This window comes from Teleopsis dalmanni, chromosome 2 (assembly GCF_002237135.1).
Source record: "Teleopsis dalmanni isolate 2A chromosome 2, ASM223713v2, whole genome shotgun sequence".
NCBI classification, from domain to species: domain Eukaryota; kingdom Metazoa; phylum Arthropoda; class Insecta; order Diptera; family Diopsidae; genus Teleopsis; species Teleopsis dalmanni.
The window spans coordinates 147928971-147943395 of NC_051847.1; the positions used below are offsets into that span (position 1 = coordinate 147928971).

The window sequence follows — 14425 nt, forward strand, 5'->3', positions numbered from 1 at the left end:
TATTATATCATTCTAATAGAAGCCTACAACGACTGACAAAAATAAAAATATAACATATGTATACGGAACAATCAAAACATCCAAATAAATTTGTTATGAATGCGAAAAACCACCAGCAAAGAAATCAGTGCCACAAACTGAAGGATGTAATAAACCAGCAGTTTCATACAATTGTTTTATTTTTAATAAAAGAAAAAATATATATCTGAAATTTTAAAAATTTCAGTTTAATAAGAATCTATAAATACCAAGGAACATTTGTCATTCAAATATTTTCGTCATCCTTTTCCAGACAGTAAAATATACTGTCTGTTACTGTTGGAGCTTTTATCAGTTACTGTTGGAGCTTTTATCAGTTACTGTTGGAGCTTTTCTTAATATATCTTCTTTAATTGTTAGGAGAAGTGATCATCTGCGACAACTTAACTATCAGTTTAGCTCATTTTATTCTATGTTCATCGTGTATATATATATAACACAGTGATGGTACCGTATTTAGGTAAACGTCAAATAAGATAGAAAAAAATAGAAAAACAAATATTTCTATTTATTGAATAATACAGATTTTGAGCAAAATCATTCAAAAGTATCTTACAACAATAAATTAATTAGGTATCTCTACTCAGTTCGTTTGCGTTTTCTTCACCAAGATTATACTGATTAGTCTTGATGTATTCAGACTAATCATCTATCTATCGATAGATGATATCTAACGAGTATCTAACGAGTTATTTTATTAGATATACGGCTCTTCTTTAGTCTTACTTCTACAAGCTGCGTTCGTCCTCCTACTCTATATAGTAGTGTCAATGGAAGATCTATTTTCCAATCCGCTCTCCGCTGGATGCGCTACCGAAAGTAATATCTATTGTCAGTTGTAGTTTTTCATCGAATATCGAAGCTAGCATATTTATTGTTATTAATAGACGTATTAAGACAGATGCAACTCTTCGAGCTTTGAAAGACTACTTTGTTATTATAAAGAATAGGGAACAAGTAACTAACAGGAGAATGCTTCTCATTTAGATCCATTAATAATTAGAATATGTTCTGTTTTGAAGTTGCTTCTTTTGCTTCTCGATGAGAGCTAAACGTAAACAAAAGCTCAATATAGATTTGCTCTTTCCAGTAAGTTTAAATTTACGAATATCACACAATATTCTGGACACATGACTATATAATCGATATCAGTTTAATCAATTTTTTACACTTTTTACATTATCATATCATATCATTACATATTCGTAAAAGCATATCAGTTAGAAAACTTATAATTCAAAAATAATAACAAATGAAATGAATATATCATGCATTTTCATTGTTTCCGTTCTATTTATTATCTTTTTAAGTGCTGAACAGAAACTGAAACCAGGATTAGAGTTTTGTAGCCGATTATATTGCCTTTAATCATTTTGGTATTGTCAGCGAAATTTAATTTACATTTTTTAAGACTGTGTTAAATCTATAGTGATGCTTTAGACAATACGAGTAATAGATGTTGTCACTATCTTTAGTAACCAGCTTAAGATCATGAGATCGCGATTGTGAAAACTCTTAAAATTAATAAAACACTATGATGAGGAGTACATAATATAGTAATATTAATGCCAATTACCTTATGAAATTCCAAAAATCGTTATTGCACCTGCGTTCTGCAAACGCAAGGTGGTGGTTAACTGAAATATCCTGCCTGTTGTTGTTAACATATTCTACAATGTTCTACTTTTATTAATCAATTGATATTTAAATTTTTAATAATAGACCAAATTATTCTTTAATAAGACTTCATCTGCATGCTAAGACGATTTTTGCGAGTTTGACCACAGCTCCATTTAAAATAATTCCAAAGCGGACATGTTCACAATACAGTAATAATATAGATTTATAATCACTATCAGTAGCGAGGCGTCAGCTTTTTGGCAAGGTGTTCACAATTTGATCAAAACAGAATTCCAACTATAACGTATTCCCCCTACTTCTGAGTTTTGTCCTTTCCACAAGCAAATAGAATACAAGACCACAGATTTCGACATTTTTACATCAGGTACCAAATTCTTCATATCTGGAGTTGGTCTATTCATTTTATGAATTAACACCTTTTTTTCAGAATCTTTAATCACACATTAATTCATTTCTAAATATTATTTTTCACTTCAAATTTCTTTAATTTTTTTCTTTACTTTTACCATTTGCTAGTATAAAATTGCAATAATGACTTTGTTTTTGATTTATTTCCAACCTCTACATAAGAGTAAGAAACTCTCATGCATTCATATACTCTTTTACTTTGTATTTACTATGCGCGGTTCAGTTTTTTTACTGAACCATTTGCCCACATAAAACAGCAACCGTAACTTTGATTGTATTTGCACGCTTTGTATGAACTTCGGGTTCAGTTTAGTTGGCTGAACCTCTAGTCAAATGTAAAGCGATTTTCGCTTAGTCATTTCTTTTCTCTTTTGTATTTATTTTGCATAACATTAGAGGTTGCACGCATTAATTTAAGAGTTATGATTATTTTACGTACATATTTTGCGGGACTTGTTTTCTCTTTTATTTTTATATTTGTTTGTCTGTTTTGTGTTTATACAATATTGAACATAGTCCCAATATTTTTTTTTTTTTTTTTATTATAAGTTGTTTTATTATATATGATATTAAAGAACAATAAATAAAACAAAACAAGACATAAAGCAACTAGTTATTAGATAACTAACAAGCAATTTAAATTTAAACAGATTAGGCGATTCCACGCAATAATAAATTAATTGTAGTACATTTCAATGATTTAAGCCCAAAGATCGCACGGCTTTTGGCGCTTTAGACGGCGTATTGGCTCAGTTGTAGCTAGTAAATGCGCCTCAGCATTTATGTGACAACTAAGTCTATCTTGGTGTGATTTGGCTTTGGTATGAATTTCTTCCTGTACTGTTGACACTCCGAGGTCACGATGTAAGTCAGAATTTCTCACGTACCATGGCGCGTTTGTTACACTCCGTAGCATGAAATTTTGGAATCTTTGGATGATGGAAATTTGTGTTCTGCTTGCGCAACCCCATAGCTGTATTCCATATGTCCAGATTGGCTGGAGCATTTGTTTGTATAATACAAGTTTATTGAAAAGCGATAGTTTTGATTTTTTGCCGATTAACCATTTCAACGATTTGAATTTAAGATCTAATTCACTTCTTTTCTTTTTTATGTGCTCGCTCCATCTTAGTTTAGCGTCCAAAGTCATACCCAAGTATTTCGCAGTATTCGCGTGAGGGATTTGTACTTCATCGATGTAGACAGGTATATGACTGATGTTTCGATTTGTGAAATTTACATGCACTGATTTTTCGTTATTTAGATTAATTTTCCATTTCTTTGTCCAAGCAATTATACTGTCCATACTATTTTGCAAATTATTAGCTGCTATTACTGCGCTTTCTCCTACTGCAAGGACTGTAGTATCATCAGCAAAAGTTGCTGTGAACGTCGTTGCACTCGTTGGCAAGTCGTGTGTATAAATGAGATATAAGAGAGGACCCAAAACACTACCTTGCGGAACTCCAGCGTTAATTTTATGCAGTTTACTATAGGCATCACCGTGCTTTACTCGAAAGTAACGATCAGATAAGTAAGAGGAGATTACGTCATAATACTCCGTTGGGAGAATATTTTTTACTTTGGTAAGCAATCCGGAGTGCCAGACTTTATAGAAAGCCTGCGAGACATCTAAAAACACAGCTGAGCAGATTTTTTTTTCCTCAAGAGCTTTTTCTATTATATTGGTAATCCTATGGACTTGATCTATGGTGGAGTGATTGCACCTAAAAGCAAACTGATCTAAAGGTATTATGTTTTGACTTTCAATCAGAGGAAGGATTCTTTTCAGTAAGACTTTTTCAAATATTTTTGAAAGTACAGGCAGAAGTGCTATTGGTCTGTAACCACTTACGTCATTAATATCCTTTCCTGGCTTATGTACCATGATAATTTCAGATACTTTCCACAGGGATGGAAGGGTTCGCATCTGTATTATAGCGTTAAATATATTCGTAATTTTAACTAGGCATTTTGCAGGAATTTCTTTCAAAACTTCAGCATTTATCAATTCATAACCTGGGGTTTTTTTTAGCTTAAGTTCATTTTTAATAATCATCATTACCTCAAGCTCAGTGGTTGGTGGAATACAGGATGAATGTGCTGTCCTAGGAGGGCAGATTACTGCATCGTTAACGTTTTCGTCTATGGAAAACACTTTTGACAGGTGTTCGGAGAGGACCTCCACTTTTTCCTCATCGCTTTTAGCCCATTGATTAACGTGATTTTTAATTGGAGCTTTGTGTACTAAAGGTCGTTTAAGGTTTCGTGTGCATTTCCAGAGAGAATAGTTGGTAGCACGATCATTACTTAAGTTAGATAGGTAGTAGTTGAATTGATTATTTTTAAATTGCTTGATTTTTAGGCTGAGTTCTTTTGCAAGTCTGTTAAGAGTGGCTTTGTCTGCTGGAAATCTGGTTTGCTGCCACTTTTTCCGCATCTTTCTTTTTTCCCGCATAAGATCCACAATGACTTTTGGGTATTTATGAGGATAGGTTGCATTCCTTAATGTGGGCGTGCTGCACGTAAGGTTCAAAATTTCGCTTTCAAGATCATTTACTTCACAAATTTCTTTTGAAGCAATGGTGTTTTCATTAAGGATTCTTCTGAAGTAACTCCAATCTGTGTATTTATTTTCAAGTTTTAGACATTTTTTATTTATTAAGGCAGATTCGAAGAGGGTTATGTAGAGAGGGGAATAGTCGGAGCTTAGTTCTGCTCCATCTGTTATTTTTAAATTGTAGGACGAAATTTGCTTGGTTATAAAGAAATCGAGTAGATCAGGCACCTTTGTTGGGTCAGTTGGCCAATAGGTTGGGTTCCCGGATGACAAGTATTCGCAGCCAGTTTGCTGTATAGCTTAGAGGAGTTCTCTACCTTTCGTTGTAATTAGGCGAGAGCCCCAATGCGTATGTTTAGCGTTGAAATCGCCACCCATAATGAAGCGATGCTTATGAGTTTTTATAAGATCTTTGTATTGTTCGGATTTAATTGAATGTCTTGGAGGACTGTATACCGATGTTAGTAGTAATTTGCTTTGTAAGTCAAGGACAACAGTTATTGCCTGGAATTCCTCTTTAGATATTTTTGTAGACTCATAATGTTTTAACGATTTTTTAATTAAAATAGCACTTCCTCCGCGAGCGTAATTACTAGGATGGACTGCGCTATATATTTTGTAATTCTTTAGTTTAACATATGTTTGGTTAGTAAAATGAGTTTCGCTAATTAAGCAAACATCAACATCTTTGACTGATAGGACTGTTTCAAGCTCTCTAAGGTGTTGAAGAAGACCGTTCGAGTTCCACGGTCTTCTTCAATAGTCCCAATATGAATGTTATTTCATTTGCATGCTTTGTAAGCAGCGCGGTGCAGTTTTTATTCTGAACTTAGTATATTTTAAGAGGAATGTGTTTTCTCTTTTATTAATTATAAGTAATGTTGGGTGTAACGTTTTGCGTTTATGTTAATCTGTTTAGAAAAGCTATTATAAAAAATGTTAAATAGCAACATAGCGAAATTATTTACCTAATAAAAAAAAGGATCTAAAAAGGAAGCTTTGTTAAGGTGTTCAGGGAACACTCTGAACCATTCGACGCCTCGCCTCTGCTCACTATAAACTGTAGCATATCATAACAGAAAATTCAAATAAAATCTCAAAAAAATAATGCTTTAATCACTACGGGAATTTCTTTATAACTAAGCTCATGTGATCTGTTATACCGTAGGCATTTCTATCAAAAATCAGTGTAAATATAGATATTTACATAAAAATATCTCCCTTATATAAATGTAGGCGCTTTAATTTTTCATTCAACAACAATTAGTTGTCAATATTTTCAAAATATTTAGGTTTCAACGGTTTGAGGAAATGTCTTATAATTAAATGTATAAAAGATAGGGGCAAGATTCATATTTCTGGGTCGTCCCAATTTGCCAATGGATTTAAGTAAAGCTTCCTATTCTAAGTAACTTTCTCGAATACACTATATGCCGATATAGAGAGCTATATGCTGATTATCGATGTTTAAGGTTGTATACCTTTAATATTGATCACACATATCCTCTAGCGCCGACCGGTATATTTAATTTTTAAATTGATAATACAAATAACTGGTAACGACAAGTAGACGTGCCATCTGGTTGTGTTCATATACAAATTTTTAACTACGATCCTTAATATCTAAAGAACTAAACTGAATTGGTATATAGCTTAGTGGAAAAAGTTGCTGAACTTTAGGCAATTTAACCTAGGTTGTCAAATTAGAATGTCTTGAAAGTACGAATTGCCCATTTAACAACGGATTTTAGTAAGGTGGAATATTTGAAACAAATTTTTCTATTGCGCTATATGTCAATCGCATTGTCTTTAGGCTTTAAAATTGAATAATTTCATCTGAAATAATAATAAGTAGTTACGCCAGGTAGTGTTTAATCGTTTTATTAGTTATATGATCTATTTTTATAAAGTAGAATGACTAAAACACAACAACAATGAATTTATTTAATATTTAGTTTTAGTCTTGAACACTTTTGACTATTGAAAAAAATATTTGTTAAATGTAGTCACTAATTTACATGTAATATACGGAGAGCTACTCGATGAAATTCGGTTATAGAATCTCTCTTTGTAAGTTTTTACTTCTCCATTGTCCCATTGCTTTCCAAAATAATTTATCATTATTGCTTGGTAAGAATTGTTCCAAATTAATTTTGCGCCATCTGTAGGTGAATACTCCAAAACAAATTATGTAAATGCATTTAAATAATTCTTAGGCGCATATCTGCATATTAACGCAATAACTGATAATACCTTATAAAAATAGTTCAAATATTTAGCAACTGATGTATTTTACTATATTTATAGAAAAATAAATAATATATGAATATGAAGTGCCAAGACAATTGATTTACCTTTTGTTGAGCTTTTACTATTACCCGCTTGGGAATGTTTGCTCTAATAACATAAAGTGTTTAACTATATATATGTTTTTTCTTAAATTTAAAAATGATCATTACGAAAACATTTCATTAGTTTTGAAATATCTTAAACAGGTTTTTTATGTTCAAAATTGGTTTATGAAAATGCAGTTTAACAATATTAAACATCTATTTCAAATTTATGCCAAATGTAATTTTTCATTACTAGTAGCACTGCCACCTAATGTTAAATAATACACTTTTTAAATTTATTTAAAATTTCAAAAAAAAAGGTGCATTAACTATGAACAAACTTTAATTTTATTAAAGTTTAATTGATATTAAATTTATAAAATTTAATATTTCAAATGGAATATTATTTAACTATAAATATATTGTGTTCTTACTGGAGAATGCTTCTCATTTAAATGTATTAAGTGTTAATGATACTAATATGCTCTGTACAAAAGTTTCTGTTTCTGTTGCAAACTTCTTTTCATTTGATGAGATCCGATGTAATCTGGACAATTTCGTATTTGATGTATTTGTCGGTTTCACTAAAGTTTCATGCTGTAAATAAGATTTTTGTTTTATTTAAGTTCATGGTTTCATACATAGTTTTATTATAGTGTTATGTCAAAATATATATGTTTATACATTTGTGTTTCATTGTTACTGAATTTTTTTGCTTATATTTTCTTAATAAATTTATTATTATTAGAATGTGCAAAATTGAATACAATATGACCACAACTGTCCACCATGCCATCTAGCGTAAAATTATATAACTGTTTTTGGTTTGCACAAGCATCAAATATTATAATGTATTAACACAAATATTTTTTGTATAGGCATCATGAACACCTATTTCTCAAATAAAATTTATTTGTTAATTTTTTTTCTGATGTAAATTGTTAACGTTTTAATTTGTAATTTTCGATTTAATAATGTCAAATTGAAAGTTTCTAAAAGTTAAAAGCGCCATCTATTATTCAATGTTCTGAGTTTCGTTAGAACATATGTTCCGCTGTAACGTATGGTTTGCACGCGTACCTTTGCCGGCTTTGTAGTAATATTTGTGATCTTGGGATATTTAAATTAAATCGAGTGTTTAAATTTATTATAATAATATAAAATGTTGTTACAGCAAAGTAAACGTGTTGTAAGTAAACGTATTGTTAGATATTATAATAGAAATTTCATAAAAATTGTTTACTATTGCAGTTGACGCCGCTGTTATCCGCAAAGACGCAATTTACACAACTGTTGCGCTGCGCTGCCGAAGCAGCACCTACGAGAATTGAAAAAAGTATGTAATACAATTCAATTTAAATAAATAAATTATTAAATATATAGAAGCAGGTGTAGCAGATAATTTATAAAATAATTAAATTTGTTTATAGCTATTAATACAGTAACTGTGTTGGGACGAGTAGGTGCAGATCCACAATTGCGTGGTTCACAGGAGCATCCCGTCGTTACATTCTCATTAGCGACACATACAAATTATAAGTTAGTTACAAAATACATATACATATATAAAAAAATAAAATAATGCATTAATTTTACATACTTTTTAGGTATGAAAATGGTGATTGGGCGCAACGCACTGATTGGCATCGCATTGTAATATTTAAGCCCAACTTACGGGATACTGTGATGGAGTATCTGAAGAAGGGACAACGCACAATGGTGCAGGGCAAAATTACATATGGTGAAATAACCGATCAACAAGGAAATCAAAAGACAAGTACCAGCATCATAGCTGATGACATAATCTTCTTCCGCGAGTCTTAAGCAATTCTTCTGTTTATTCACAATCTTTCTTTCTATTATTACCAATCAAAATTTCCGCTATTTCATAAGTTATCTAACATCATTGTAAGTTTTTTTTTTTCCATATACATTTTACGATTAATAGATTATGTTAATGATTATTAAGTTTAAATACTAGTTAATATTGTAAAAAGAAAGTCAAGTGTAAAAAATGTACAACAGACCAACGTTTAACCAAAATCATCTCAAACGTGCTGTTGCACATTTTAATAATTTTTGCTTATGATAAAAAAATTAAATTTAATAAACGTTAAAAAATTTGCTTAAGAAATGTAATACCCAATAAAGAACACACGTAAATTTAAACGTCTGCTAAGAGTGTGAGCTCCTCTGTTTGTTGTGAACTAGATAAGCTTTCTTGGCTTCGACTAGTATGCTCATCTCTGTATTTCTGAACTCTACGTAATGTAGTAGCAACATGTTTCGGTTTTTGTTCGTAAAAGAAAGCAATTTTATCTGAAATCAAAAATAACACTTAATGAAATTAAAATTTAAGATAATTATGTTAAATATTTACCCATTGTTCTAAGTAGTCCATCATCGAGTGTGACAACTTGATCCAATAAATAATTGAGTGTTCGATCAGATTCGCGTAAGTATTGTTTACGCGATTTTAAATCGTCACAGACCTATGATAAGGAAGCATTTAATTATGTATACACATATATTCTATTTAATATAATTACCAACTCGTATTGTGAAACCAAATTTTTCTCAGATTCGTCGATTTTTCCGATTAAATTTTTTAAATAAACTTCTTGATCTTTGCTTAGATTGTCAGCTCCACCGGAACCACGACAAGCTAATTGCATATTTTTTTGCAATTCTTGATTATGAAGTGAACTACTGTTAATCATGTTTAGCAAATTGTTCTTCATGGCTTCATTCTGTTCAGCTTTCAATTGATTAAAATCTTTGCGGTTGAGCCGCATATTTTCTTGTCGTTTGTGGTTATCTAGTGTACTATCGCTGCTAATGGTTTGCAAACTGATTTTCCTTGCTATACCCTGTTTACCCTTCAAATTATTACGATCTTCACCGTGATAATTATTAGCATTGGGATCAAACTCCCATTTAAAGGGTGGCTTTGGTCTTGTAGCATTTGCTTGAATTGGTTTTGTTTCAGTTTCTTCACAGCCTGATTGCAGTCTACACCAGCTTTCTTTGCTACACATTGCTTGCAGATTGTATTTATTCTGTATACTATAATTATTGTCATTTATGTAATTCTGTTTGATGCCATCAGCTGTTTTTCTGCATTTAGGTTCACATACTTCCTCCTCAGAGCTTATGGAATTTGTTATGCGAGTGTCTGATTCTTTGTTGTTCAACATGGACATAATGTAATTATGGTCCATATCATAACTACTTCTGTTGAATTTATCGTTATTATCATCAATCAAACATACTTTACTAGATCTTTTAACACCTGTAAAGTTAACGTAATCTTCGTCAAACATATCAATTAGCAAGGGATCTGTTCGATTATCTTTCCTTGTATAGCTACACATTTCCTGCTGATTACCTAACTGTTTTTTACAACAACATGGTTGCTTACAACAACGTTGTTTCTTACCAGGTTTACAAACATTGCTTTTAAAAGTTTTTGCACTAGGTGACTTGTAACAATGATTGTCTAGAAGTTTAACTTCAAACTCACTAAGACGTGGTTTTTGACCAGATTTACAAACATTGCTTTTAAAAACTTTGGGACTAGGTGACTTGTAACAATGATCGTCTAGATGTTTAACTTCACACTCATTAAGACGTGGTTTTTGACCAGATTTACAAACATTGCTTTTAAAAACTTTGGGACTGGTTGACTTGTAACAGTGGTCGTCTAGAAGTTTAACTTTAATATTACTAAGACTATCGTTTTTCAAGCTATCCATACTGAAGTTGCTACATGCACCATCATTGAACTCCTCTTCTTGCGCATTGTTGAGATGTTTTTCTTCTATTTTGTTACTTTTGATATTTTCTTCCGATTGTCCATAGTTGATGCTATTGTTTCTTGTGCCTAATGTATTACAGAAATTATCATCGTTTATTGCTCCTAATTTGCCAAAGTTTAAATTGTAGTTTCTATCTAATTTTTCATATGCTTCATTAAGAAGATGTACCTTGACATCATCACAGTTAATTTCAGTGATATTTGTCAGTTTTGAACGCTTCCCACCAAAAGGTTCTTCATATACGTTTACTCTTATTGGTACCTTATCACTTTTGTGCAGATTTGTACTTGGCGGTATGAAGCAATTTTGATTACAAATATTCTTCATAGATTCTTCTTCTATTGTTGGTTGTGTGGCTCCACCTGGGTTTCTGGGGCTCATAAATAAAACAGTACATGGTTCTTCTTTTGATCGATTCTTTGATAATCTTTTCGGTGTTCCTTTCCTACAATTACTCTGTTTTCCTGAGATTAAGATTACATTATCATCAACTGTTGTTAACTCTGGCTTATCCCAATTTAATTCCGGTTTATATTGATTATTGAAAAAACCATATACATTACTTGGGAGCTCGCCAACGTCTGGAAACGGCTTACTCTTGTAATCTATAGATTTAATACTTTGATTTAAATGCTTTAACATTCCTTTGGAACAGAGATTATTATCATTCTGTATCTTTGTATTCAGCTTCTTCACAGTGTTGGACATGTTCTTCAGCTGTGTAAATATATGTCAAAATATAGAATATCAGTAATAATAGATATGAAAGGGTACAAGTACAGGATACAGGGTACAACCCTTGGTATTTGCAGCCTTACAAAATTCTTTACGAATACTTAAGTATATATTTCCAAAACATTAAACTGGTGATGGGTATTAGACAATTCTCCAAATAAGTTGTCAAAACCCTTTTTATTTAAAAATAATTTCTCTTAAGAAAATAGTTCCTATCGACAAACAGTAAATACTCACCGCCCACTACATTCAAGCGTACGGTTCTATAATCCAGATTTGAAAAGCAGTCGGATATTCAAACGGAGAAACATGAAATCTAATCAGCATCAGAAATAAAAAGAACAACCGATACAACAAAAGAAAGTGATGCATTTGCTGATACGATAAAATTTATCCATTCATTTGCTTTATGTGTGTTGTACTCATAAACCCATATCTCGTTTTCAATAGTTTGATAAATGTCGGATTGAATTCAGCCCCGAAATAATGTCTTTAGCAATGTTAACGTTTTCTATTTTTTTTATGAAGTCAAGGTCTTTTGGCACCACTTTTGCAGCGATTGATTTGAGACCCACATCTTAAATTAAAATACTTTGAAGAGATCCATAAGTAGTGTTTAAGATCTACGGGTCTTGACAAACATTACTTTGATCTCATCTATGTTTTAATCGGTTTAAAATGCGTTTGCCATCCTTAATGAATTTATGCTCCTTCCACACATAAAAGTTCGTTTTTGATCAAAAGTAAAGTATCAAAATAAAGTATTTTTACAAAATTCCTAAGGTTTTCGAAAAGTCGTGTTATAGTACATTCGGAACCATAAAGGAAAGCCAAATAACTCTAGTACAAGGGGAAGACCGCGAAATCAATGACTGGACTTAAATGTGAACTTAAAATTAATATACATTTTAACCGACGATGTCAATACAATTTACCTTGTATCCAGAAGAAAGTTCTGACTCACACTGTGGTATAATAGCTAAGAACTATAATAAGATATATACGCAGTGTAATTGTTGTAAACTAATCTAACAGTTTTTATAAGTTGTCTTGGTCAAATGATGCTAAATTAAATTTATTTAATTTTTTACTTGAATTAGATGTTATAATAATATAAAATAAGCTACAATAAGCAGATGTGAATATATTTTGATTTTAATAAGATTACTGCGAAAAGTTTACAAATAGTAAATATAGCAGAACTTTCAGAACTTCTTAAACAGTAACAGACTTTTTGTTGCCCATTATTAATAAAATCAAGATGAAGAATATTTGATTCTTACTTCCAACATATAGAGAATATTTTTTTGTGATTATATTAAGCAAAAAAATAATTGGTGTATCTATAAATATTTATGTGTGTAGATATTGAAAGTATTTATAAACATATTCAAACCTTAATAAATATCTACAATTGATTGGACACATTCAGAAAATACCACATTAATAATAACTAATAAAAAAAAACTTTCTATTATTAGAACACATGGTCACCAAGATCATCAAGAAGGCGTCAAGAATGCTAGTTATGAAAGTCCCTAATGCTTTTCAAATCAGTTTCACTTTATAATAATAGGCGTTATTATAAAATAAGGAACTTATTTAATATTTTGTAAGGACATTATCTATTGGTTTGTATGAAAATATATACATACATGATCATGTTGATTCGATACTTTCTTGGATTTTGTATTGAAGTCTAACGGTTGTTCTTTTGCTTTTTGTGCCCATTGTGCTTTTTGCGTTTCCTTGATGATCTTATCCAATTCCTCATCTGTTATGGAGCACGTACGCTTTGAGCAAGAAGTTTCTAAGTCTTCTGATAAGTGATAATCGGCTCTATTTAAGACTTCTGACACAGTTGGCAATCCCTGATCTCCAAAATACATAGGTCTTAAAAAGCTCATCTTTGAGAAGAGGTATATTTTCTCAGGCTTTATTTTATTTTTATTTCAAAAAAACTTAGAATTTTGTCAAATTTCGCAAAAAAACGTAACGAAAATTTTGAAGTTTACTAAAAATTTAGTTTAATCCATTTTTTACAATATATCTATTGTTTTTAAAATTTTAAAAGATAGTAAATATTCACAATGTCAAATTTCAAATAAAAATATGTAAATTAATTTCAATGTAAATAGGTTTTTTTTTATAGAAGTTTATATAGAAGTTCAATGTAAACTATTTTTATTGTATATATATTACATTTGTTCTAACATTATTATACTATTATTATTTACGAATTTTGTGGGCATGTTTTACTTTTAGCCGTAGCTATTTAAATAGTATTTATATTAATTTAATGCATGTTAATGTTTATATCAGTTTCAATATTTGCATTAGTTAAAAATATCAAAAATATATTATAAAACTTGTTAACATAATTTTAAAAATGGATTATTGTATTCTATATGTATGTACATTAGGGTGCCATTAATTTTCGAAAGTCGGAACATTGCTCGCGGCACCCCCCAGATCGGTTCATTTTACTAAAAAAATAATTGTGTAAAATTTTAGTTCAATTCGATAAGTGGAAATGGTGCCCCAAGAGCCTCAAAGATTGGAAATGGTGCCCCAAGAGCCTCAAAGATTAGAAAATAACGATTTTTTCCATAAAATTCATCTTTGATTGCTTATATCTCCGACATATTTAATTTTACATAAAAACTGTCTTCCTAAAAGTTATAGATCTATTAAAAATTCATTCATACAAAGTTTTTCTGTATTTCTAATAGTTATTGAATAAAACAAAAAATAAGTTGAAGTCATCTGATTGCTAGCTTTGAAAGTACTATGAATGTAATTGTCCGCTTCAGCTTTACAAAAAATTTAATATTTCTAAAAAATTTAAAATAAATTCAATATTTCCAAAATTTAATCTTTCTAATAATAAA

General features: G+C 30.7%; 2 protein-coding genes across 6 annotated transcripts; one reads left to right on the forward strand and one right to left on the reverse strand.

Annotated features, from left to right (window-relative positions):
* Nucleotides 1-7383: 7383 nt before the first annotated feature.
* Nucleotides 7384-13584, reverse strand: LOC119679121. Of its 5 annotated transcripts, none has more exons than XM_038091307.1 (5): nt 13190-13584; nt 9531-11516; nt 9362-9473; nt 9140-9300; nt 7384-7578 (listed from the first exon to the last, which is right to left on the reverse strand). In XM_038091307.1, exons 1-4 carry the CDS (start codon nt 13439-13441, stop codon nt 9146-9148), a joined length of 2505 nt encoding a protein of 834 aa, XP_037947235.1. In that variant the 5' UTR covers nt 13442-13584; the 3' UTR covers nt 7384-7578; nt 9140-9145. The 5 variants fall into 5 exon arrangements, with proteins under 5 accessions (XP_037947235.1, XP_037947231.1, XP_037947234.1 ...); XM_038091303.1 differs by having other exon boundaries at nt 9124-9300; XM_038091306.1 differs by lacking the exon at nt 7384-7578 and adding an exon at nt 8225-8299.
* On the forward strand, nt 7967-8989 carry LOC119679122 (single-stranded DNA-binding protein, mitochondrial). Its single transcript, XM_038091308.1, has 4 exons — nt 7967-8170; nt 8233-8317; nt 8412-8520; nt 8589-8989. The coding sequence occupies exons 1-4, from the start codon at nt 8144-8146 to the stop codon at nt 8803-8805; spliced, it is 438 nt and encodes a 145-aa protein (XP_037947236.1). The 5' UTR covers nt 7967-8143; the 3' UTR covers nt 8806-8989.
* Nucleotides 13585-14425: the final 841 nt, after the last annotated feature.

Bases quoted from the DNA above. Each gene is read 5' to 3' on its own strand.
- LOC119679122 (XM_038091308.1), top strand. From the start codon at position 8,144: ATGTTGTTACAGCAAAGTAAACGTGTT. The intron at 8,171-8,232 runs GTAAGTAAACGT...TTACTATTGCAG, and splicing joins TACAGCAAAGTAAACGTGTT to TTGACGCCGCTGTTATCCGC. The intron at 8,318-8,411 runs GTATGTAATACA...ATTTGTTTATAG, and splicing joins ACCTACGAGAATTGAAAAAA to CTATTAATACAGTAACTGTG.
- LOC119679121 (XM_038091307.1), bottom strand. From the start codon at position 13,441: ATGAGCTTTTTAAGACCTATGTATTTTGGAGATCAGGGATTGCCAACT. The intron at 11,517-13,189 runs GTATGTATATAT...ATATTTACACAG, and splicing joins TATCGAATCAACATGATCAT to CTGAAGAACATGTCCAACAC. The intron at 9,474-9,530 runs GTAATTATATTA...TCCTTATCATAG, and splicing joins TGGTTTCACAATACGAGTTG to GTCTGTGACGATTTAAAATC.